This window comes from Herpailurus yagouaroundi, unplaced genomic scaffold, assembly GCF_014898765.1.
Source record: "Herpailurus yagouaroundi ecotype Mexico unplaced genomic scaffold, PumYag 162, whole genome shotgun sequence".
Lineage (NCBI taxonomy): Eukaryota > Metazoa > Chordata > Mammalia > Carnivora > Felidae > Herpailurus > Herpailurus yagouaroundi.
The window spans coordinates 61095966-61121556 of record NW_024412403.1 but is presented as its reverse complement, the minus strand read 5'-3'; the positions used below and the strand labels follow the sequence as shown (position 1 = coordinate 61121556).

The 25591-nt window shown below is 36.6% G+C and overlaps 1 protein-coding gene across 3 annotated transcripts in view; it reads right to left on the bottom strand.

Annotated features, from left to right (window-relative positions):
• ATP6V1A (ATPase H+ transporting V1 subunit A) overlaps positions 1-25591 on the bottom strand; it is a 57923-nt gene that overhangs the window by 8742 nt on the left and 23590 nt on the right. For all 3 annotated transcript variants that reach the window (XM_040484538.1, XM_040484537.1, XM_040484536.1), the window contains 10 exons: positions 23558-23686; positions 20292-20506; positions 19878-20015; positions 17293-17444; positions 13187-13349; positions 12542-12650; positions 6652-6774; positions 6193-6307; positions 5573-5636; positions 3539-3742 (listed from right to left, as the gene is read on the bottom strand). In XM_040484538.1, the coding sequence (XP_040340472.1) occupies positions 3539-3742; positions 5573-5636; positions 6193-6307; positions 6652-6774; positions 12542-12650; positions 13187-13349; positions 17293-17444; positions 19878-20015; positions 20292-20506; positions 23558-23686 (1412 nt within the window). The remainder of the gene's footprint in view (positions 1-3538; positions 3743-5572; positions 5637-6192; positions 6308-6651; positions 6775-12541; positions 12651-13186; positions 13350-17292; positions 17445-19877; positions 20016-20291; positions 20507-23557; positions 23687-25591) is intronic.

Genomic DNA, 25591 nt, shown 5'->3' with positions numbered 1-25591 from the left:
TCCCTTTTCTCCCTAATCTCTTCTTCAACCACAGGCAAGTATTCAAATGTTTTATGTGTATTCTTTTTTATTTATTTATTTATTTATTTATTTATTTTTTTCAACGTTTATTTATTTTTGCGACAGAGAGAGACAGAGCATGAACGGGGGAGGGGCAGAGAGAGAGGGAGACACAGTATTGGAAACAGGCTCCAGGCTCTGAACCATCAACCCAGAGCCTGACGCGGGGCTCGAACTCGCGGACCGCGAGATCGTGACCTGGCTGAAATCGGACGCTTAACCGACTGCGCCACCCAGGCGCCCCTTATGTGTATTCTTTTATGTGCATAAATTCATGTGAAATGGGTATTTTATTTTGTAATAGTATTTTTAATTATGTAAGGCAGTTTTATTTGTGTCTTTGGCACTTTTTCAGATCCAGCCATGTTGCTGTGTGTCACACAGTCTGCTTCTAGCTCTTGCATACCTCATTTTCCACAGTATGCTCCTTCTCTATTTTTATTTTCCATCTTTGCCTCCGTAGAAAGCACTGAGATTTCCTCTAACTCCCTGCCACCACAAACGTGTCCATTTAAGGACCTGTTTGGGAATTTCTTTTGAGATAAATATCCGGAAACAGAACCGCTACGTCACAGGATATACAAGCAAGTACTGTCACTGCTCTCCACGATGCCAGCCCAGATGACACTCCCACCAACAGCACACCATTCCTCTGTCCTCACACCAGCTGGCGTTATCCAGCTTTCTGATATTTGCCATTTTCACTGGTATGACATGATATTTCATTATCGTTTGAGCATTTCTCCACAGGCTTCTTAATCTTTTGCATTTTTCCTCTTCTCCTCTTCTATAATCTGTCTGCTACTTCCTTTGTCCATGTCTGTTGGGAGTTCTAATCTTCTTGTTAACTTAACTGTTAGGTAACAGTTCATCAGTTTTAGATGTTGCAAACTCCCTCCCAATCAGTCATCTGTTTTGTCACCTCTATCCATGATAGGACTTTGGTGAACAAAAATCCTTGCATTTGATAAAATCAAAATCTTTTTTTTTTTAATTGCTTGTGTGTACGCATGGGGGTTTGTTTAAAAAGCCCTTTTCCAACCATTGATTACAGAGATATTCTCTTAACGTTTGCGTCTATTAACTTGAAAGTCTCATCTTTCACATTTAAATTGCTAATCTGGAGTCTAGTTTTGTGTGTGGAACTAGGTAATGCTGCATTTTTATTTTTCTCCAATTTAAAATAGTTTTCCATCATCACTAAAACAATCCATCCTCCCTGTATTTGAATTGTGATACCATCTTTGCCATATGAAAAGTCTATATATACTTGAGTACATTTCTGTTTTCTTTCACTGATCTATTTGTCTGTTATTTCACCAATAACACATGTTTTTATCACAATGTTTTGTATTGATATCCAATAGAGTAAAATCTCCCTTTTTATTATTCTTTTTTAAAGAATAGTATTTGTGATAGCAAATGAATTTTTGAATGGTTACTAATTTGTACAAAAGATATAACCAGGAATTTGACTGGCATCACATCAAATTTATAGATTAAAGTGCTATCTACCTAATAAGTCTATCTAAGACCTTGGACTGTCTCTCTATGTCTTCAGATTTTGTTTCATTTATTAGTTTTAAAATGTTTTCCACAGAATAATGTTATTTTTGATCAGTTCCTACATTCTCATTTTTGTTACTATTGTGGACACCTTATTTTTAGTTTTATTTTCTAACTGCTATTGCTAATACAGAAACATTTTCTTGATTTTTTGTTTATCTTGAAACCCTCACCAAACTTCTATTAGTTCTAATCGTTTCTCTATTAATTGTTATTTTTCTTATTATATAATGATATTTTAATTTCTTTCTTTACAAGTTTTCTCTTTTCTTACATCATTGATTAGGTCTTCTGGTATTTGAGCATTAGCAGTGATAGTAAGTATTTTTGTTTTAATCCTGATATTTAAACAGAATGCATCAGAAGTTTTTCCTTTAAGTAAAATATTTTCCCTGGGTTTTAGTATATTACCTTTAACAAATTAAGGAAATTCCCCTCTATTCCTTGCTTACTAAGAGATTTTTAAAAACTATAAATAAGTAATGAACTTCGAATGCTTTTTCCACATTGGTTGAGATATCCCTTTTTCATTACATTAATTACATTGGTGAGTTACAATAACAGATTTTGTGTTGAATCATATTTGCATTCCTGAGATAAACTTTACTTGTGTTATTTTATTCTTTTAATACCCTACAGAATCTAGTAAACAGTAATATTTAATTTAGGAATTTGAGATCTATATTCACAAACAAAATGCCCCTGTGGTTGTCTTTTCTTATATTGTCTTTGGTTCTGGAGGTCTTCTGTTTCTACTTCCTCTTAACCAGGGCCATAGTACTCATTTATAAAAAATGAGTATTTAATATGTGCTAGTTAGCTAATAATACTATCGGTTGTGGAAAACAAATTAGGAGGTGACTTTATAACATATAATAAAAAGAACAGAGCCAGATAGAGAAACAGACATCCTGACTAGCACTGCATACCATCTGAGAAGTCATTCAACTCTGGAATTTAATCTGGCCAAATTTAATTATACCACCCTCCTTTGAAACATCAAGACACAGACACAAGAATACAAGTCACGTGTTTAAGGTCACACAGCTATTATAAAAAAAAAAAAAACTAGCATCCAATCCTTCTGATTCCTAGCTTTGGTGCTCCTGCAAAAATAAAATTGATCCAAAGCACGGCACTTCTAATTTGGTTGGTGATGGGTATGTTCTATTTCAAGAAATAAAAGTAAATCCAGTGTTTCTTTCTCATCTACAATATAACCAGGACCATGCAAAGCACTATAGAGGATCAAAAAGAATATAAAGGCTCTAACAATTTAGTTCCTCCTTCTGGTTGACCATTTTGAAGTGCAAGCCCCTCTTCTTTAACCTAGGAAAGCTCTGTGCCTGCTTTGACCAGAACATAAAACAGAAGTGATAGATATACTAGTTTGGGGGCCCCAGCTTATGAGGCTGTTGGTTTCCACTTTCTTTCTTTTTATATACTCTGTCTGACAGCCCTAAACTGACATGTGGAGACACTACATGGAGGGACAAATGTCCAGCTAACCCATAGCCATTCTAGCCATCCCAGCCCAGGCACTAAACCTGCGAGGGAAGAAACTTTCAGATGACTCCAGCCTCAGCCACCATATGACTGCAACTGTATGAGGGGCCCAAGCAAAATCAGCCCCGAAACTATGAGCAGTAAAACACTGTTCAAACACTCAAAAGTATTGGAGTGGTTTGTTACTCAATAGTAGATAATCAAAACAATAATCATCTTTCTACCTTCCATAACATAAATAGGACCTTCAAATATCTACTGGATAAAGTCTAAGCTAAAATTCCATTATTTTAAAAAACATTTAATAAAGACTCATTTTGCTAGGCAAGAATCCAAGGTTCTCTCTGTCCTTAAAACACACCAGTATAACTCCTAGATCTGTCCTCCATGGGACTTAACTACTCACCTTTCCAACAAGTTGTACAATTTCTGCCAGGTCTTCTTCTTCCTGCAGAATCTCCTTGGCTTTGGTCCTCAGAGGAACAAATTCTGTGAAGTGTTTGTCATAGTACTCGTCCAACGCACGCATGTACTTGCTATAGCTGATTAACCAGTTGACAGAGGGGAAATGCTTACGTTGAGCTAGTTTCTTATCTAAGCCCCAAAACACCTGATGTAAAAAAAACAAAAACAAAAACAAATTCATGATTTTTCTTAAATAAGTAAATAAATAAAGCCTTGAAGTATATTTGTTTGTTCTAAATATGCAATTCTGTAATTTTTTGGTCAAATTATCTTTTTAGTATATACCATGTGTAACTGAAATAGAATAAAACTTAGAATTAAAAAATATATTTCTTTTAGTTTCAGGAGAATTATAGTCAAATTCAAATTGTATCTGAATTTCCTCAATAGTATGGCAAATCTGATAGAAAAAAAAAATTGACTCCTTTGAAGATTTATTATGGTACAATATAAACAGAGGAACCAGAAAATGTCTATAGAGAAAGAACAGATTCTTCCCTTTGATTAAAAACCTGGAAACATTCTGATTAACTTGGATTCCCTATCATGAAGGGTCAACTCAATAAATCTACCAATCATTTTTCAAAGGCCAAATGTTCATATATATTTTAGTCATTTTTTAAAGTTTTCTACTACTTTTTTAAAAAAATTTTTTGATGTTTATTTATTTTTGAGAGAGAAAGAGACTGCCCGAGTGGGGGAGGGGCAGAGAGAGACAGGGAGACAGAATCTGAAGCAGCTCCAGGCGCTGAGCTCTCAGCACAGAGCCTGATATGGGGCTCAAATTCACCAACCGTGAGATTGTGACCTGAGCCGAAGTAGGCTGCTTAACCAACTGAGCCACCCAGGCACCCCATTTTGTTTTGTTTTTTAATGTTTATGTACTTTTGAGAGACACAGAGTTAGAGCCAGGGTGGGGCAGAGACAGAGAAGAAGACACAGAACCTGAAGCAGCTCCAGGCTCTGAGCTGTCAGCACAGAGCCTGATGCAATGCTCAAACACACAAAAAAGGTGTGAGATCATGACCTGAGCCAAAGTTGGACGCTTAACTAAGCCTCCCAGGAACCCCTATATTTTATACCTTCTTGACTTTACTCCTCCTTTCCCTGCAATTTAAACTCAAAATGTTAGCAAAGGTTAAACACCTTGAGAGCTATACATTTAGCCTGACATTTCTTTTTATCAGATATTGACAGAAACGTAAGCAAATATTCTTTTTCTCACATGAATAATACTTATGAATATATCAACATTTATTTTCTTTACTATAGTCCTGATTTGTATACATCTTTCACTTAGGCTTCTCTTAATGGCCAAGTTGGCTAGCTATCCACTACCATTCATGCCTTGTCACTGGGAGGCAGCTGCGTAGGCAGAAACTACACTTTCCAGCTTTGCTTTCATCTGGGTGTGGCTAACAGAATGAGTGGGGGATTGCACTGGAGCCCAAAGTTCACAGAGTGGGTGTGCCTTCTCCACAGTTTCCACTTGTGGCAGCAAGATGCAGATGGTTAACAGTCTAGGTGATAATGGTGGAGCTCAAGCTGGAAGGACCTCTGGTCTGTGAATTATTAGTATATGGAAAAGAGCTGCCCTCTGATAGGATCATCTGCTTTAGACCATACTATGAGGAAAAAGAAACTTCTACTGGGTTTTTGTCATTATGCATTTTTAGGCCTATTTGTTTCTACAACCAGGGTTACTCTCATTTAAAGGGTAGTATTATTCTAATACTAATAAAACTTTGCTATTCCAGATATATTTTCCACTTACAGAAATTAAATTTCATAAATCTTCAGCAAAGAGCTAAGAAAGAATGGACAGAATAAAAACTCTCAGTGACAAGAATGTTCCTAAAACAAACCTTCCTACTGCCTACTTTTAATGAGTAAATTTAATACTTCATGATGATTAGGTAACATTAGGGTAAGGGTGGGAAAGCTCAGAAGTTGACTATGCTAGGAAAAGGTATACCTGAACAATACCAAGAGTAGCGGATGTAACTGGATCAGAAAAATCACCACCAGGTGGAGAAACCCTAAATTTAAAAGAAAAAAAGTCATTAGAAAAGCTTAAGAAAACACAGCCGGTATATGAAAGTAAAAGTTTTTTAGAAGTTAATTTTAATGTAAATAACTTTAGAACTAACCTTTGAAAAGAAAATCTACATACAAATATTAATAAAAATCAATACTAAATTGCAAATAAGAATGGTAACTATTGAATGCCTTCAAGTGTAAAATATGAGAGACATAATCAATTTCATGACTCTAATCGAATAGATGAAGCAGGAAGGAAGAAAAAACTCTAAGAACAAAGTATAGCTTTAGGTAGTGATCATGGATCTTCACTTTGTTTTTCCATACAATCTTACTTAAACACGTCTATAATTTTCTAAGTTACTCGTAAGATATTGTGACTTGAACATAAAAAAATCAGTGCAGAGATAACCTAAACGTGTACATTGTAAAGAGCTCCTCGGGTGACCCTGCAGTGGTCAAGAACCACTACCCTCAGAGGAAGCTGAATATTTTCTCTTTAAAATATATGACTTTTTATTCTTCTTTTGAAGAGTAAATAGTTTAGGTGCTTACGCTCCTACAATGCTGACACTTCCTTCTCTTTCAGGATTTCCAAGACATTTCACCCTGCCTGCTCGCTCATAGAAAGAGGCCAGACGGGCACCAAGGTACGCAGGATATCCACTATCTGAAAAGCGAAAAGAAAATTTTTTCTTTAAAAAAAAAAGAAAAATTTTTAATGTTTATTTTTGAAAGAGAGAGACAGAGAGAGAGAGACAGAAAGAGAGCGAACGGGGGAGGGGTGAAGAGTGAGACACAGAATCTGAAGCAGGCTCCAAGCCCCACACTGTCAGCATAGAGCTCGATGCAGGGCTCCAACTCATGAACCATGAGATGACGACTTGGGTGAAGGTGGATGCTCAACCAACTGAGCCACCCAGGAGCCCCGTGAAAAGAAATTTAAGGGAGGTTCTAAGCCAGTCCTAAAAATCCTACCAGCCTTTTAATATAATAAGCAATACAAAGACTCACCTGCAGGCATTTCAGCTAAGCGACCAGAGATTTCTCTAAGGGCCTCCGCCCATCTAGAGGTAGAGTCAGCCATCATACTGACGTGATAACCCATGTCACGGAAATATTCTGACAGCGTAATTCCTAAATTGGGGGGAATATTACAAGTTATAATTCTATAATGTAGAATCCTGACTTTGTCATCATTAAGAAAACTTTAAAGCAATAAATACATGAGGCAGACTGTTAGCTGTTCACCAAAATCCCCCTTCTTTTGTGCATACAGCCAAATTATATTTCCTAGCTTCCTTTGTATTTAGATATGACCAGGTAACTGACCTCTAGCTAACAGAATGAAAGTTGAAGTAATGAGTTCCATCATCAGGCATGCCACACATCCTTCCATGCTCTTTATTCTTTCTGGCTTACTGAGATGGACAGGACTCCCAGCAGCCCTGAAAGTCAGGAGTTGAAAACGGAAGAGTACTTTTCAGCCTGGGTCCCAGCCCAGAATGACAGAACGAAGAAGAGTCCCCCTAACCACTTAAAAAAACATCTGTAATCCTGAGCAATGACAAATTTGGGTTTATTTGTTGCCATAGCCTATTCTAATATTGTACATTTAATTTTTTTATGTTTATTTATTTTTGAGAGAGACAGAGCATGAGTGGGAGAGGGACAGAGAGAGGGAGATACAGAATCTGTGTCCAGGCTCTAAGCCCAATGCAGGGCTTGAGCCCACAAACCGTGAGATGGTGATTTCAGCCAAAGTCAGAAACTTAACTGCCTGAGCCATCCAGGTATCCCAATATTGTACATTTTAAAAACCAGGAAAAGACTTTTTCTCTATTTTTTGTGAGACAATTAAGTCTGAAATTAATTCCCATTGTAGCTTTTGTCTACGTATCACATACACATATACCAAAAACCATCAACTAATTAGCTTATTTTTCAAATGCAACAAATGTTAACACAAGTAATACCTTAATTATCCAGATCATTCTCCTGTGTATACCAGGTTCTGTTCTGTTAAATCACTTAGAGTAAACCATTTAGAAGAAGCTAATAGACAGAAAGAAGTCCTGGGTTCTAGCTCCTGTTCTCTGATTAATCTCCACAACTAACTTCATTTCCCAGTGTTATTTCCTAATCTGTTAAAATGGAATAACTCTTGTTCTACCTACTTGTGTATATCAGATGAAATGATATGTATAAATGCCTTTACTAAATCATAATAGTCTCAAAATCTAATGCCCTGATTCCTTTATTTTACCAGTAAAGAAAAAATCTTATATAAGTAAAACAAAATAGTGCTCGAAAATTCAGCGCTTTACTATTTATCATATTGTACTTTCAGAATAAGAAATCGATATCTGAGGCTTCTAAAAAAATGATTCCATGAACAAAGTCTTTAAAAAAAATATTGCTTCTCATTATTAAGTTTTAAAAAAAGGGGTGCCTGGGTGACTCAGTTGCTTAAGTGACCAACTCTTGATTTTGGCTCAGATTATGATCTCAGGCGTTATGAGATAGAGCCCTGAGCACTGTGTGGAGCATGCTTGGGATCCTTTCTCTCCCTCTCTTTCTGCCTCTCCCCGGCTTGCACTTTTTTCAAAAATAAATAAATAAACATTTAAAAAGGCTTAAAAAAAATAGTTATCACATATTTCAATCTGATGATAGGATCAGATCCTCACTTATATGAGCATACATAGGTGCACTTTAAGCCTCTGTGATAATATTCTGTGATAATGTATTAGGGAGACTTGGTGGAAGAAACATACATATGAGTAAACTTCAAAGTGCCTACTAGTTTAAAAAAAAAAACAAACCCAGACAAAATAAAAAAATGAACAAACTGGGAAAACACTGGCCAACTCATGACAGATAAAAGACTAATTTCAAAGAGCTTTTATAAATCAGTATGAAAAATAACTCCTATCCAAAAGGAAAATGGGACAGAATGCAGCTTTCAATTAGTTAATACAGATAGGAAAGATGTTAGCTGAAAGAAATACAGACTGAATCAGTATCTTTATTTTAAAAATTTTTTAATGTTTTTTAAAATTTATTTTTGAGAGAGAGAGAGACAGAGTGTGAGCAGGGGAGGGGCAGAGAGAGGTGGAGACACAGAATCTGAAACCGGCTCCAGGCTCTGAGCTGTCAGCACAGAGCCTGGTGCAGGGCTCAAACATGTGAACCAAGAGATCGTGATCAGAGCTGAAGTAGGATGTTCAACCAACTGAGCCACCCAGGCGCCTCCCTGCCTTTTTTTTTTTGTTTAATGTCTTTTTATTTTTGAGAGAGAGAGAGAGACAGAGCGCAGACTGAATACGTATCTATAAAGCAGGGATAGTAAATTGTTAAATCTAGGTGCTGAGTACATCAGCGTTCACTGTGTGTTTGATAATTATCATTAGGAAGCATTACAAAACATAGCACTGGTGAAGATGTGGGGAAACAGAACTCTTGTTCACTCATATCCTTTTTGAAGAGCTATCAATATCTAAGATCCACATTAACAGTTGTATGCTTAGCAATTTTACTTTTATAAACTTACCTTACAAAAATGTACAAAGAAACACATGCACAAAACATGAAAAGAAACTGTAAAAAACATACACAAGGATGTTTTAGTGAATCAAGGTTTGTGACAGCAAAAAAAAAAAAAAAAAAACAAAAAAAACAAAACAAAACCCAAAACAAAAACAAAAAACAAAAAAACAAAACCTGTCAATAATTTATGTGTCTACCAGAAGGCTGCTGGTAAAATAGATTATGATACAGCCATACAGAAGGGATACTGTGCAGCCATTTAGAAGAAGTAGGTAGACTTCTTGTCTTAAAATAATAGGTGAATATATCCCTTTTCCCTTCTCATAAAAGTAATCACCAAACAAGGAGAACAAGAAGTATAAAAAACACAAACTCTATTACCAAAAACTAGGGGACATGTTTAGCTACAGAACAAAATAATGAGGAAAGCCACCTAAATGAGGTAAAACCCAAACAAGGATGTGGGAAGACCCCAAGAATTCACCTGAAGGTGAACATCTCAGATTATGCTTTTGTAAAACTGGGGCAAAGCCAAGAATCCTTTGTTTGGAATACTGCACAAGGGATACTGGGTACTGGCAGGAGTTCCTTGGATCCAGTATGGCATCAAGGAGAAGCAGGGTGATGGGGACAAACAAAATGCAGGTAGGCACTCTTTTACAGTGAGGAAAAAGTGGGTGAGGCAGGGTAGAAGAGAAAGAATGCACTGTAAGTGACCTTGTGGCAGTAGATTTCTGTTGGCAGGAGAAGATCAAAGTAACTTACACAACTCCATGCCATAACAAACTCCACAGATTGCCATGAAGCAATCCTGTCTCCCTTCCCATCTCCTGCAGAGATGAGTAATAGTAACAATACATATCAGTATGGGAACTACACAAAATACAAGAAGAAAAAGGACAGAAGAGCAAATATAATGATGGCCAAAGAACCTGCCAAGGAACAGGTGAAAACTGTGACCATGAGAAATTAATGAAAGAAATTGTTAATAACGCATCCTAGCACACAATAAAATCTCAAGGAATATACAGTAAGGTCAGAAAAGAGGTTTCATGAGCCAGCAGAGCTCAACAAAGAGCTGGAAGAAAAAAATAAAGCCATTACAGAAATGAACGTTTCATTAGCAGCAAAGCAAAGAATAACCACTGAATATCCTGTGAGCAAATGAACAAAAGGCTAAATAAAAAGGATTAGAAAGGATAAGATACATAAGGTAAACAGATAAAGGAGATCCAATATGTCTAGTTTGAAGAAGATAACCATAGCAGAAGAGAAAAGTTTGGGAAACAATTCTTGAAAATTTTCCAAAATGAAAGACACGTTCATAAGCTGAAAAAGTACGCCTCAGGAAAAATTTATCAAAACTATCAATATTGGCATATATCTTAATAAAGTTGTAAAACTTTATTATTTTTTTAAATTTTTAATGTTTACTTATTTTTAAGAGACAGAAAGAGACAGTACATGATTGGGGGAGAGGCAGAGAGAGAGGGAGACACAGAATCCAAAGCAGGCTCCAGGCTCTGAGCTGTCAGTACAGAGCCTGATGCGGGGCTTGAACTCAAGAACTGTGGGATCATGACCTAAGCAGGAGGCAGACGCTTAATTGACTGAGCCACCCAGGTGCCCAAAAGTTATAAAACTTTAAATTGAAGGAGAAATTCCTTTGGGGAAAAAAAAAAAAAAAATCTGCCATAAAAGGAAAAAAAAGCAGGTTGGCTTCAGATCCCTCCCTTGTATTTAGTGCTACAATAAAAGTTCTCAAGGAAACAAACATTGATCCAAAGTATTTTATACTCAACCAAACTACTATTAAAATTTAAAGGCAGTATTGGGGTGCCTGGCTGGCTTAGTCGGAAGGGCATGCAACTCTTGATCTCAGAGTCATGAGTTTGAGCCCCATGCTGGGGGTAGAGATTCCTTAAAAAAACAAAAACAGGGGCACCTGGGTGGCGCAGTCGGTTAAGCGTCGGATTTCAGCCAGGTCATGATCTCGCGGTCCGTGAGTTCGAGCCCCGCGTCGGGCTCTGGGCTGATGGCTCAGAGCCTGGAGCCTGTTTCCGATTCTGTGTCTCCCTCTCTCTCTGCCCCTCCCCCGTTCGTGCTCTGTCTCTCTCTGTCCCACAAATAAATAAACGTTGAAAAAAACAAAAACAAAAACAAAAACAGGTGTGCCTGCGTGGCTCAGTCAGTTAAACATCTGACTTAGGCTCAGGTCATGATCTCATGGCTTGTGAGTTCGAGTCCCATGCTGGGCTCTGTGCTGACAGCTCGAAGTCTGGAGCCTGCTTCAGATTCTGTGTCTCCCTCTCTCTCTGCCCCTCCCCTGCTCACACTCTTTCTCTCTCTCTCTCTCTCTCAAAAATAAACATTAAAAAAAAAAAACAAAAAAGAAAATTTAAAGGCAGTAGAAAAAAACAAACTTATGAAGAAATAAGAATTCATAGAATGTAGTTTCCCTGAGACTTTCTTGAGGAAACTTTCAAAAGTCAGATTTTAGCCAACCACAAAATAAATGGAGAAATTCTAGCCAAAAGAGTGCCTGTGGGGACTGACTCCATTTTACTCTAGGTTTAAGGCTAATACGAATATTGTATGCATGGTTACACATAGAATGTGAATATCATAAATCTGAAAATGTAGAAATAAAAGTACCAAAAAGCGGGGATAGAAGTGGGAGCAAATATGGGAGGTAACACATAAGTGCACTGATTTTCTTATCTTTTATATCCAGCCATCAAAATATACTAATCCAAAGATCATTATTAAAGTTACAGACATACAGATTTATTTGGAGTTTAGAACAATGGTAAAACATGTAATGAAAAAAAAAAAATGGTAGAAGATAACATCGTTTTCTGGTTATTAACAAGATTGAGACAATTCTAGAAATATACCGACATATCCTCATATGTACATAAAGCATTTATAGTACATAAAGCATTTTTTATTTTTATTTATTGATTTATTCATTTTTGTGCATTTTTAATTTTTTTTTTTTAACGTTTATCTATTTTTGAGACAGAGAGAGACAGAGCATGAACGGGGGAGGGGCAGAGAGAGAGGGAGACACAGAATCGGAAGCAGGCTCCAGGCTCTGAGCCATCAGCCTAGAGCCCGATGCGGGGCTCGAACTCACGGACCACGAGATCGTGCCCTGAGCTGAAGTCGGACGCCTAACCGACTGAGCCACCCAGGCGCCCCTGTGCAGCATTTTTTAAAAGCTAGGAATATGGTTGCATACACAAAGTATTTTAGAATGAAAGGAAAGTTCTTTGGAAAAAGAAAAGGTTTGGTGCTAGCTTTAAACTTAAGAACAGATGTACACTGTTTTTATTTCAATTCATATACTCACCAGTATAAATAGAAGCTTCTCTAGCAGCAACAGGCATATTGGAGGTATTGGCTACCAAAGCTGTCCTCTTCATAATTGATTCCACCTTACCATCGACTTCCATCGTGAGCTAGAAGCAAACAATCGATTATGACCCTCCCATCTCCAAACAGAACATTTTAGTCCCCGCTTTTACAACTTACCCATATTTAATCCCTCTTATAATCAGTTTTCCCAAAGTAGTATTTCTCATCACTCCAACCTCTCCCCCCTGCCCCACTGTGCTGGAAAGAAGACAGGCATTATTTCCACTGCATAAATGAAATCCATTATTTTATGGAAAAAGGAATATTACTTTAGCAACCTAGTAGATTATATAAAGCCAATATAAAGTTCCCATCTACAAATATTTTGTCTATTTTATCTTCCTCCCAATAACTGAAAACCATCAGACCACAAATAGAAACTTTAAAGTATTTGAAAAATTCAAATTCCTTTCCTGGAATATACAAATTGAATCACAAATATAATCAGAAAATTCTTTAAGAGATCCTTGACAAATCAGAGCATTGCTCTAGGTCCAAGACAAAGCTTTTTTAATTGCCGAAGGAAGTTGGTTAGTGGTATTTTCTCTAAAATAATATTTGAAGCTTTGTATGTACAGACCTCTGGGAAGTCCCGGAGGACTTCAGACATCTCATTTCCTCGTTCACCACATCCTACATAGATGATCACATCACTATTGGAATACTTGGATAGAGACTGCGATATCACTGTCTTTCCACAGCCGAAAGCCCCCGGGATTGCAGTAGTTCCTCCCTGTACACATCTGAGCGGAGAAAACAAAGTGTGGATTACCACACTTGCTAATTACTACTAACAAATAAAGTAGGTAAGTGACACAGAAAAACAAGTTGAAGAAACAAAGCACTTTGAAACATTTTCATCTGTATCTATATATCTACAAAGATAGATATACAGATACAGTAATTGCTTCCGCAGCTGGTACCTGTAACAGTGTATGTTTTTTATTGTCATTAACCATCTCTACCACCTTTAATAGCTAGATTGGGAGGGTACATGCCATAAAGTACCTGGGGAAAAGGAATATGAAAATAAAACAGTACTAACGATACTTGGAATGTTTATATAAATTAGTTCATGTAAGCACAATATAGGAATTACAGCTAAAAGAAAAATTTAAACAACTTTTCTAAGTTGTCTTGAGGCAAAAAATAAGACTTAAGAAAATCATATCTTGCTATAAAGGTTAATGAACAAAGAATTTTGTTAAGGTGTTATGTCAATCCCCTTTTATACACTGAATTAACTATTTATAAAGTACTTCCTAGGCACTAAAAACTGTTTGAAATGGCTGGAGAGACACCAGCAAATAAGATAGCCATGTTTCTGTACGCAGAGCTCACATTCCAGCGGTGTAAACCAAAGTCAGCTGGTGGTTATAGTGCCATTTAGCAGCTACATTCAAACTTTTCCTAAGAAGTGGCAAGAGAGAGTGAAATATCCTTAAGGGCAGGGCAAAGTGAATGGTGTGGTATGTGTCTGTGTGTGTGTTCACATGCCAAGTGTGCATGTAGAGCAGGAGGGTGTGGGCAGGAGAAATGAAATTTAATGCTAAGGGAAATTTCTTTGCAATACTGTTTTATTATAAAATTCACAGAAACATTATGACCTTAATAATAATGACAGACTTCTTCAAAATTAAACTAATACATATTAAACATTTTTTTTTCTTCTTCAAACCTTTTTTTTTCTTTTAATACTTATTTATTTTCGGGGGACAGCACAGGTGGAAGAGGGGCAGATAGAAGGGGACAGAGAATCTGAAGTGGGCTCTGTGCTGACAGGCTGACAGCAGTGAGCCCGATGTGGGGCTTGAACTCACAAACTGTGAGATCATGATCTGAGATGAAGTTGGATGCTCAACTGACTGAGCCACCCAGATGTCCCTCTCCTTCAAACCTTTCAGTGACTCTGATAAACCACGAGGGCATGTCCATTCATCCTACGGCTTTGTATACCTCTCTCAAATCACTTTTAACTTGGATGGGGAGGCAGGGCTGGGTGTGCCCCAGTTTGGAAGTTCAGCAATTCAATGTGAAACATGCTATCAAGAGAACATCCGAGGTGCTAGGGGAAAACACAGGAAGGGGTGCAAAGTCTGACACTGGTTTGGAGTAGGGTCAGGAAATCCTTCTGAAGGGAAGGACCTGAAAGGAAACAGAAATTAGCCAGACAAAGGGAAATAACATTCTAAGGAGAGGAAATAGCATATCCAAAGGTCCAGGGGCAAGAGGGAGCACTGCTTGAGGAACTAAAAGTCCTTCAGGATGCCTGGAAGATGATGCATAAGGAAGCTGGGCAGTCAAGTGGCTGACATGATACTGGAAAGTAAGCAATAGCCAGATCACAGACCAGATGGTTTTATAAGGAGTTAAGGAGTATATATTTTTTTAATATTTATCTATTTTTGAGAGAAAGAGCATGAGTGGGGGAGGGACAGAGAGAGAGGGGGACACAGAATCTGAAGCAGGCTCCAGGCCTGAGCCGTCATCACAGAGCCCAACATGGGGTTGAAACCCACGAACTGTGAAATCATGACCTGAGCTGAAGTTGGACACTCAACCGACTGAGCCACCCAGGCGCCGGAGGATTTAAGAGCAATAAAAAGCATTTGGGGTTTCAAGCAAAACAGTATAGGACCAGTTATGTGTTTTAGATGTGTCATTATGTAATATGGACAATCCTTTAGAAAGAAGGCAAGACTAAGGAGAAGTCTAATTAAATGTGATTATGGCAGGAACGAGGGTAAGATCCTTAATTAAAATCATGGAGTAGGGATGAAAGATGTAGATAAAAAATACCTGGGTAAGAGAATAAAAGCACTTCTTCAATAATTAGATGTGAGCAGTTAAGAATGATCCTTGAGAGAAATCATAGATTTTAGATTCAGCATTCACTGGATGGATAATGATAGCCATTGAAACAGGCAACAAAAAAAGATGAACAAGTTTCAAGGAAGGGAGTGGTGATTAAGATGATGATTTTAGCTATGAACATATTGACTTAGAAGTACCCATTAGATGTTCAAAAGGAGAGGCATGATCAGAAGTGAAATGTGAGTCTGGAACTCACACAAGATCTGGGGGAAGATACAGATTTGGAAGTCATCATATGTAGGGGAAGATTTAAGTCATTAGAGTGGACAAAGTTATCCACATAGGGTAAGGGGCCCCAGAAAGGGAAAAATTCTAAGAAATATCAAAATTAAAGGAGAAGGAACTTGCAGTGGAGAATAAGGACTTGTGTATAGAAGCTAACAGGAAGAACAACAACAGGGTATTTCAAGGAGGAAGGAATAGGCAGCAACATTCAACATTCAAAGTCATAGAGATTAAGGAAATACCAAAACTTATTTATTGAATTATCAGTATGGTAGTGAGTGAGAATGTTAGTGACAGTAGTTACAACTGTGGGCAAGCCAGCTGGGCAGGCACTGTGAATTACAGTGGGAAAAGTGGAGATGGCTAATTTATTTTTTCAAGGAGTCTGGCTGTGAAGATGAGGAGACAAGTAGTGGAAGACAGAAAGGAGAAAAGGATAGAAGGTAGATATTTTTTCATGAAATGGGAAATAAAAGGAAGATAACCTACAGAGGGAGGTCCCTGAGGAGACATGAGGTACGATAAGCTCCAGAAAGAGGAAAGATGAGAGGGGACAAATGGAAGTGTACATTAATGGAAGGAGTTTCACATGTGAAGGCTCTAGTATGATCATTTGTTGCTAATGAAGAAGGAAGAGTAGAGCCCAGGACCTGAGGCAGGTGCAGAGGTCTGAAACAGCTGCTGAGGAGAGCAGGAGAATGGGAAAGAGAGAAATGCAGTAGGATTTGGGACCCAGCAGTGAGATACCACCTTGCACTGATTAACTGAATTTCTCAGCAGCCTGTGTGTAGACTTGGGAGCAGGAGGTGGCTGGACAGATTCAGTTGGGATTTTGCCAGGTGAGTGTGACAGAAAACAAAGGAACAAGAAAATATAGTCTATTGGCCAGTATCCATAAGAGTGACAGACTATTAAGCTTAAGCTGGTTCCTGAAGGATATGGAAACAGGAGGTGCTGACTAATAAGTCACAGGATCAAAGATCTTGTGAGAAATAGTGAGAACAACTCAGAGGGTAGGTTTGAAGGGTTTAAGTGGGACGTATGTGGGTTCGTGATTCAGAAGTTGAAGGAGTTACTGTATCACAGCTTCTGTCTTTTCTGTGAAATAAATGATGAAGTCTTTTTGTTGAAAGTAAAGCAGAGTATGGTAAAGTCTGAGATTTAAAGACAAGAGGTTTGAGGTTTTTAAGCAGCTGATGAAGAAAATGGCAAAGAGCAGACTATAAATTAAGAAAGATTCCTGGGCAGCACAGAGAGCCCAGTTGATTTTAGAAACCATATTTATAGTGACACCAGTCTACTAATTCCAGGACAACTAAATAAAGATAGCTATATTGTTTGGGTACAGATTTTCTGGAAATTTTATTTTTTCAAAAAGTGTTAGAAGTAATACTCTTTTTGCAACTGTGTCAATGATTTCACTCCATAATAAACATTGGCAATATATGAACATTTTTAACTAATTTACTATTATTTCTCTAGATAAAATTTATTATAGCATTAGCACATAAGATATCTATAAGGCAGGGAAACAATAACCACATATAATCCTCTGAGGAAAAACCACAGGACATAGCTCAAACTTACGGAAAAAGGGCATCAAGGACCCTCTGGCCAGTCAACAAGGGATGATTAGCTGGCAGCTTCTCAGTGACAGGCCGAACTTGACGTACAGGCCACACTTGGACCATGCTAAACTTTTCCTTTATACCTTCAAATTCAAGTTCCAAGACAACATCCTATAGAAATACAGTAGGATGTTAAGTACAGTCAAATTTATGAACATTTCTTCCTCTAACATCAAAGTAACCCCAAATTCCTCTTGGGGGTAGAAAGCTAGTATGTGGAAGTGGAGGAGATTTATATTTCTTATTGCCAATCTTTTTTCATATATATGTTTATTTATTTTCAGAGAGAATGTGTGTGAACAGGGAAGAGGCAGAGAGAGACAGAGGGAGAGTATACCAAGCAGGTTCCATGCTGTCAGCACAGAGCCCAACGCAGGGCTCAATCCCATGAACTGTGAGATCATGACGTGAGCCAAAACCAAGAGGTGGACGATCAACTGACTGAGCCACCCAGGTGCCCTGCAAATCTTTATATACAGTTCTAATTTTTTTTAACCAGGTGCATTTATTAGTTTTAATGCTTAAAAAAATAGGAGTTGAGAAAGACCTATTTCAAATAATAGAAGAATAGTTAAAAAAAATGATATGGATATGCACAGGGACAGGTCTTAAAAAGATACAGAAGATACGCTTGGGACTGAGGGAGAAATGAAAGTTTTCGTATTACTCTTTCCTTTGTTTACTTTATTATAGTGCTCTTATACCGATTTAATAAAAAATACTTATTAAGAACCCTAAAATATCTAATAAAGTAAAGTATTTTTAAATATTTACAAAAGCAAAAAGATAATGAGTAATACTCTAACATTTATGAACACTGAGATGGTTTCAACTACTCACAAATAATCCCAATGTCCACAGACTTATAGCAATCTATAATTTTGTTACTCCATGAATTTGAACTGTCTACCTCAGAGTGTTCCTTCCATGTGTGTGAGTCTTTAAGCTGGTAAGGCTAGCTGATTGCCCAGAATCCCAATCTAAATCTTTTGTTCTCTATATTTTGTAGAGCAAAGACTTACTCTTGAGAAATGACTAGAAAATTGTTTTCACTCACATTTCATCTGGAACAGATTATTTGTTACAATAGTCTTCTTAATAAAGTTATCTTCATACCCACAAAGACTATTATAAGTCTACTGTATTTTACTGACTAGCAATAACATTAAAGGGCTAAGTTTTAAACAACCTACCCAGAGTTAGAATTCATATAATCCATTATACAATTAATAATGCAAATATAGATTAACAGTTAAAAATCAAAGACTACTATATGCCTAAAGAATCAGGGCTTTAAGATGAGCATAAATTAAGAAGCAAGAAAAATGTTATATTAGATATTGCTTTCCCTTAAAAAAACAAAAACAAAAAATAACTCACTATGTTCTGCTTTTTGTATTCCCAAGCCCAAGTTCAAAAATAAAATCTTTATAAAAAATAATGATGGCAGTTATATACAGGAAACAACAGGTGTTGGCAAGAATGTAGAGAAAGGGGAACCCTCTTACACTCTTGGTGGGAATGCAAACTGGTGCGACCACTGTGGAAAAGAGAGTGGAGGTTCCAAAGGTCTAAAAATAGACCTACCCTATGATCTAGCAATTGCATTACTAGGTATTTACCCAAAGGATACAAAAATACTGATTCAAAGGGACACATGCACCCCAATGTTTATAGCAGCATTATTAACAATAGCCAAATTATGAAAAGAGCCCAAATGTCCATCAACTGATGAATGGATAAAGAAGATGTGGTGTGTGTGTCCTAGCAAGAAGCTAAAACACACACCCACCCACCCAGTGGAATACTACTCAGCCATAAAAAACGAACTCTTGCCATTTGCAATGATGTGGATGGAGCTACAGAGTATTATGCTAAAAGTGAAAACAAATCACTCAAAGACAAATACCATATGATTTCACTTATATGTGGAATTTAAGAAAAAAAAAACAAAAAACAGATGAACACAGGGGGGAAAAAAAGAGAGGCAAACCAGAAAACAGACACTTAACTATAGACAACAAACTGAGATTTACTGGAGGGGAGGTGGGCAGGAGGAGGTGTTATAAATGGATGATGGATATTAAGGAGGACACTTATTGTGATGAGCACTGGGTGTTAGTAATGCATCACTACACTCTACACCTGAAACTAACACTATACTGTATGTTAATTAATGGGAATTTAAATAAAAACTTGAAAAAAAATGCATAAGGGGATCCAATGTACAACATGATGACTGTACATAACAGTATAGTACTATATACTTGGAAGTTGCTAAAGAGTAGATCTTAATTGTTCTCACTGCACACACACAAAGGTTAAGTAGGTAAAGTGCTTTGATGGAAATGTTAACTAACCCTATGTGGTAATCATTTTGCAATACATAAGGGTATTAAATCATCATGATAAAAAAAATTATGGGAGTTAATTAAAACTCGCACATTAAGTATCATTTCTATGGCTATTTAGGACACTAAAATGGGTACTCTTGGGACTATCAGGGAGGGCCACACTATGAGATAAAGTGTATATACTACTTACTGAGGTATCATAATTTCCAGGTGGAGCAATGTAAGTTACAGTTCCTCTGTTTCGCGGGGGTAACATGATTTTGTGTTTGATGAGTGAGTTCTCATTGACAATTCCATAAATATCTCCACCAGTGATGTGACTACCAACCTAGAGAACAAATGTATTGGCTGTTTAATGTTCAAATAAACATCAAGCTGTTTAACATTCAAATAAATATCAGGCAGATTCATCCTTGCTGCTATTACTTAAATCATTTGCTTCATTTATCAATAAAACATATTCTATAATTCTTCTAGCAGATTTAAAGAAAAAATTAAACTATACTTCTGTGGTCTATTTTTATTAAAGAGTACAAAATAGTTCATTAAACATCCATTTCACATTCTCTCACCAATGTTAGAAATCTTGGTTTCAAAGACATACCCGCAGGTTTTTGCAAGGTGTAAAATCCCACTTGACATCTCTGCTAAGAGCAGACACATTTACTCCTCGGGGAATGTAGATACTTTGGGTCTGACTGCTGATATCTGACAAAGGTCTCTGAATACCATCAAAAATAGCTCCCATGATGCCAGGCCCAAGCTCTACTGAGAGGGGTTTACCAGTGCGGAGTACAGGATCTCCAACAGACACACCCGCTAGAAACAGTAGTTGAGGAAAACTCACTCTGAAAGTTTAGAGACTCTATACAAAGGAAGTATCACAGTTTAACAGGAAATGATACTTAAGAAGCTAAAACAGAAATTCTCAAACTTTCTCAGTTCACAACATCCTTAGTGTTCCATTAACTTTTTCAGGCCACAGGTCACTGTGACAAAAGATGTATCTAATAATTCCACTTATTAAATAGTTATATCCAAACAACTTAATAAATATGTATGTCCTAATAACTGAATGATACTCTGAGAGAAAAATATATAGACTGAGAGAAAAAATTTTTTTAATTTCATTTTTAAATAACATCAATTCTTACAAATGTGATGTAAGTTCTTACTGGGCACTGTACCATTTTCAAACCTTGGAATCAAACTGAATACCTGTTCCACATTCATTTTTGTACAATACTTGCTTTTCAGCTTAGCAATCACCAAACACTCAGCTTCCCAAAGATATGACATCATTGACAAGAATACAGTGCGGCCGAATAATGAGTGTTTATTAAACTGAAGCTACTGGTTCACGTGATGTCTGACAACATGTCTAATACTCCCGTGTTAACCTCAAAACTTTTAAATATCCTGGGGCATCACATGAATTTGCTGCAGCTGCCCAGTATGCCTTCTGCACAGTCTGGGAACCACAGAGCTAAAAACAGCAGCGATATATGGTTAATACATTGTTCCAACTCTCCTTAATACATGATTTCAGCTATACTACTGAGGAATATCAATCCCCTAGAAAGGATACTAGTACGTGGCACAAAAACTTAAAATCTTAAGAATTAAGAAGTGGTTTTGGAAAGCAAAAGAATACAACCTGCAAGTAAGCACACTGAAATCACGTTGCTCTCACATACTTGTTGACAAGAGTAAAATCAGTACAACTTTTATTGACAGCAATTCAGCAAAATAAAAAATTTAAATGCATAAATCTTGACCCAAGAATCCAACTTCTGTGAATTCATCCTATAGTTACACTATAACACTGTTTATAACACATATAGACTAGATACAACCAAAATTTCTATCATTAAAGAGATCAATAAATTATATATATTCATATGATAGAATTCTATGTAGCTGTAAAAAAAGAATAGGAGCTTCTATGAATTGCTCTAGAAAGATCTCCAAAATATATTTTCATTTCCATTATGAAACTTTTCAAACCTAGAGCAAAGTTCAGACTTTTACAGTGAACTCTCATATCTACCAGTTAGATCCTACCACTAACATTTTCCTATACTTTTCACATACCTATCCATCTTGCATAAAAAAAAGTAGGGTACAGAACAGTGCATATAGTATGCTGTCTTCTGGGGAAAAAGGGGAAGAAAGGTAACATATTCATATTGGTTCATATATGCAATTAACAACCTAGAAGGGTATACAATAAAAGGAATTAATAAAAATGGCTGCACGCATGCATGTGTTTTGAAAATTGGCCAAATACAGGATGACAATGGTGAAGAGGGTTGTCACTGTATGCACCTTCATTTGTTTTTATCTTAAATCTTCAAACCACGTAAAAGATTGAATAAAAGATAAAGCTAACAATAGAAAAAGTCTTTTAAAAAAGTCTTTTTGATTAGTCATGATTTCATAGCTACAAAGACTTCTAATTTTATTTAAATCTCCAGATGATTTTGTTTTGATTTAGCACACCAGTACACACACAGAGAGACAAATTACCTGAAAAAATGTATTTTAGTATGACAAAAAAGTTGTACCAAATAAATCTTAGTAAAATAGTCAAAAAACTAGCGCCGCTGTATTTCTTGCAACATTATTTACAACAGCCAAATATGGAAGCAACCGAAGTGTCTACTGATAGATTTAATGGGTAAAGATGATGCAGCATACCTGTGTGTATATATACATAAAACACTGTAACATATATGCATATGTGTACATTACACAAGAGAATATTACTCAGCCATAAATAAGCATGAAATCTTGCCATTCGCGACAATATGGGTGGACCTAGAAGGTATTATGTTACATGAAATAATTCAGAGAAAAATAGAGAAAAACAAATACCATATAATTTCATGTTAATGTGGAATCTAAAAAATTAAACAAATGAACAAACAAAAACAGAGACAGATTCATACATACAGAGAACTGGTGTTTGCCAGAGGGGTGAGGGTTGAGTGGAGGGGTAAAACAGGTGAAGGAGATTAGAGGTACAAACTTCCAGTTATAAAACAAATTGGTCACAGGGATAAAAAGGTATAGCATGCGGAATATAGTTAATAATATTGTAATAACTTTGGTAAGATGGTAGCTATACTTATAATGGTGAGCATTTCATAAAGTATATAATTGTCAAATCCCTATGTTATATACCTGAAACTAATAAAATATTGTATGTCAACTGTACTTAAACAAAAATAATAATAATAAATAAGGAGAATTACTACTACCCTTAAGAGTCAATTTAAGTAAAACACATAAATTAAGCTGAAAAAAAAGTAGTTTCTCTTCACAAAGTTTAACACATTATCTCTTTTTCATAGAAAACAACATAAATACTATGCCTAAAAGCCAAAATTATGATAACCAAAGAAGTAAAGATTTCCTAGTGCTAAAACCATAATGTAACATGTCATCTAGCATTATTTATTAGAATACAGGCAGACAGTAGTGACTGATTTATTTATGAATTCACTATTTTAAACAGAAATCATGACTGGAGAATTTTAACCATATAAATTGATATTGTTAATTCTGTTTATGCTTTCTTCTACAATATGTGTCACTCTTAAGAAAAATTCTAATTGGTTTCCCCTAAAGTTTGTGAACTACCAAAATACAAACAGCAATGAACGTTCAGAAGATAATATTAATTTCTTAAAATAAGATCATTAATTCCTAGTACCTTTCCTCAAAATTCCTGTAAAAATCATGTTTCTTTATAACACCAGCATTTCATGCGTCTGATATCATTGGTGGTTGCTACTTCCACCTTTGCTATAAATCCCTAAATTCTGACTTGTAGAAAGTGGCAAGAAATTGAACCAAAAAGGATACAGGTTTCTTCATACACCTGGATAGTAGCCATGTCACCCTCCAGTCGGATAATCTCTCCAACCAACTCACTGTGGCCCACTCTCACCAGCTCATACATGGCTGCACCTGCCATGTCACAGGCTGTAACCACTGAAAAGAACAAATGAGTGTTGTGAAAACTTAAGATCCTGTGAATAGTTACAGATAATTAAAATATCCGGTTAACCCAAATATACACCTCTCTTACATACTCATAAGAAAAAGAAAACACCCACTATGAAACATACATACAGTTTCACAAAAATATGCATTTTTAGCATCCGATATAGAGGTAAACAAAATGTATGTGTTAGGTTAAAGCTTATTCATTTACATAATACAGATGAAAATTATTTTCAAAAAGTCCAAAGTTCTCTTTGGCAAACCTAGCAGCATCGAGACACACTTTGATCATGCCGGTTGCTATAATACATGGAATGATGGATTTGGGAATAAAAAAAAAAAATGTTTAAACTAAAATTGGAACAAGAGCTGCACAGCAGAATGCCACACAAGTATCAGTTTGCTGTGTTGTTTTGAGAAACAAAACTGTGTTGTTTATTCCTTTGAGAAATAATATTTAAAACGACATCTTTACTTTCATTTCTAATACTTCACATTAGTGGCTCTTAAAATTCTTCTGAAACAAGGACCTCTTTGATAAACTAATAACAGCTCTACCTAGAAAAACTCACATATGCATCCAAAAAATTTTTTTCAGGGGTGCCTGAATGGCTCAATCAGTAGAGCATGTGATTCCTAATCTCGGGGCTGTGAGTTTGAGCCCCATATGTTAGGTACAGATTACCTAAAAAATAAAATCTAGAAAAAAAAATTGTCTTTCATAAGGATGTTTATAATTAGTCATTACCACTGGGTGAAGTCCCGATTAAGAATTCCTATTTCTTAAAATCTATTTTTACTGCTTATTTGTTTTTGAAAGACAGAGACAAAGCATGAGCAGGAGAGGGGCAGAGAGAGGGAGACACAGAATCCGAAGCAGGCTCCAGGCTGTGAGCTGTCAGTACAGAGCCCGATGTGGGGCTCAAACTCACTAACTGTGAGATCGTGACCTGAGCTGAAGTTAGACGCTTAACTGACAGCCATCCAGGTGCCCCAAGAATTCCTATTTCTTATAAATACTGAACCAGAATTTATACTTACTATTTTAGATCACATTGTCTAGTAAGTAAAAGTTACTTTTCTGGTAGGTGGGGAAAGTTGTACATTTTCAGATCTGTGTAGCAATAACTTTATTATTTATTTATTTATTTCTTTTAATGTTTATTTATTTTTGAGAGAGAGAGAGACAGAGCATGAGCAGGGGACGGGCAGAGAGAGAGGGAGACACAGAATCCGAAGCAGGCTCCAGGCTCTGAGCTGTAAGCTCGCGGGGCTCGAACTCACAGACCACGAGATCATGACCTGAGCCGAAGTCGGACGCTCAACCGACTGAGCCACCCAGGCGCCCTATAGTTTTATTTACTTACTTATTTTAACGTTTATTTATTTTTGTAGGAGAGAGAGATCATGTGCACATGCATGCACACAAGTGGGGGAGAGGCAGAGAATCTGAAGCAGGCTCTGCACTGTCAGGGCACAGTGTAGAGCCCAATGCAGGGCTCAAACTCACGAACCATGAGATCATGATCTGAGCTGAAGTCAGATGCTTAACAGACTGAGCAACCTAGGCAGCCCAGAATAACTCTATTTTTGATGTATTTAGCCTCCTGATACAATTAATTAGAACTATGTACTAATATCCAAGGGGAAACTATTAAAGTATTAATATTTAATTAACTTGTGTTAGAACAAGGAAGATTTGTTAATTTCATAAATATTTACCTCTATACCTACTATATAAGAGTTAAGATGCACTGAAATGTCAGAGATAACTAAAATTTTAAATCATATTTCATAAACCCAAAAGTATGCCATTTTTCTATCATTTTATTAAGCACTTAAGAATTAGAAATAGGTTCTAGGAGCAGTTTACTACAAGTTTCAGACAAATAT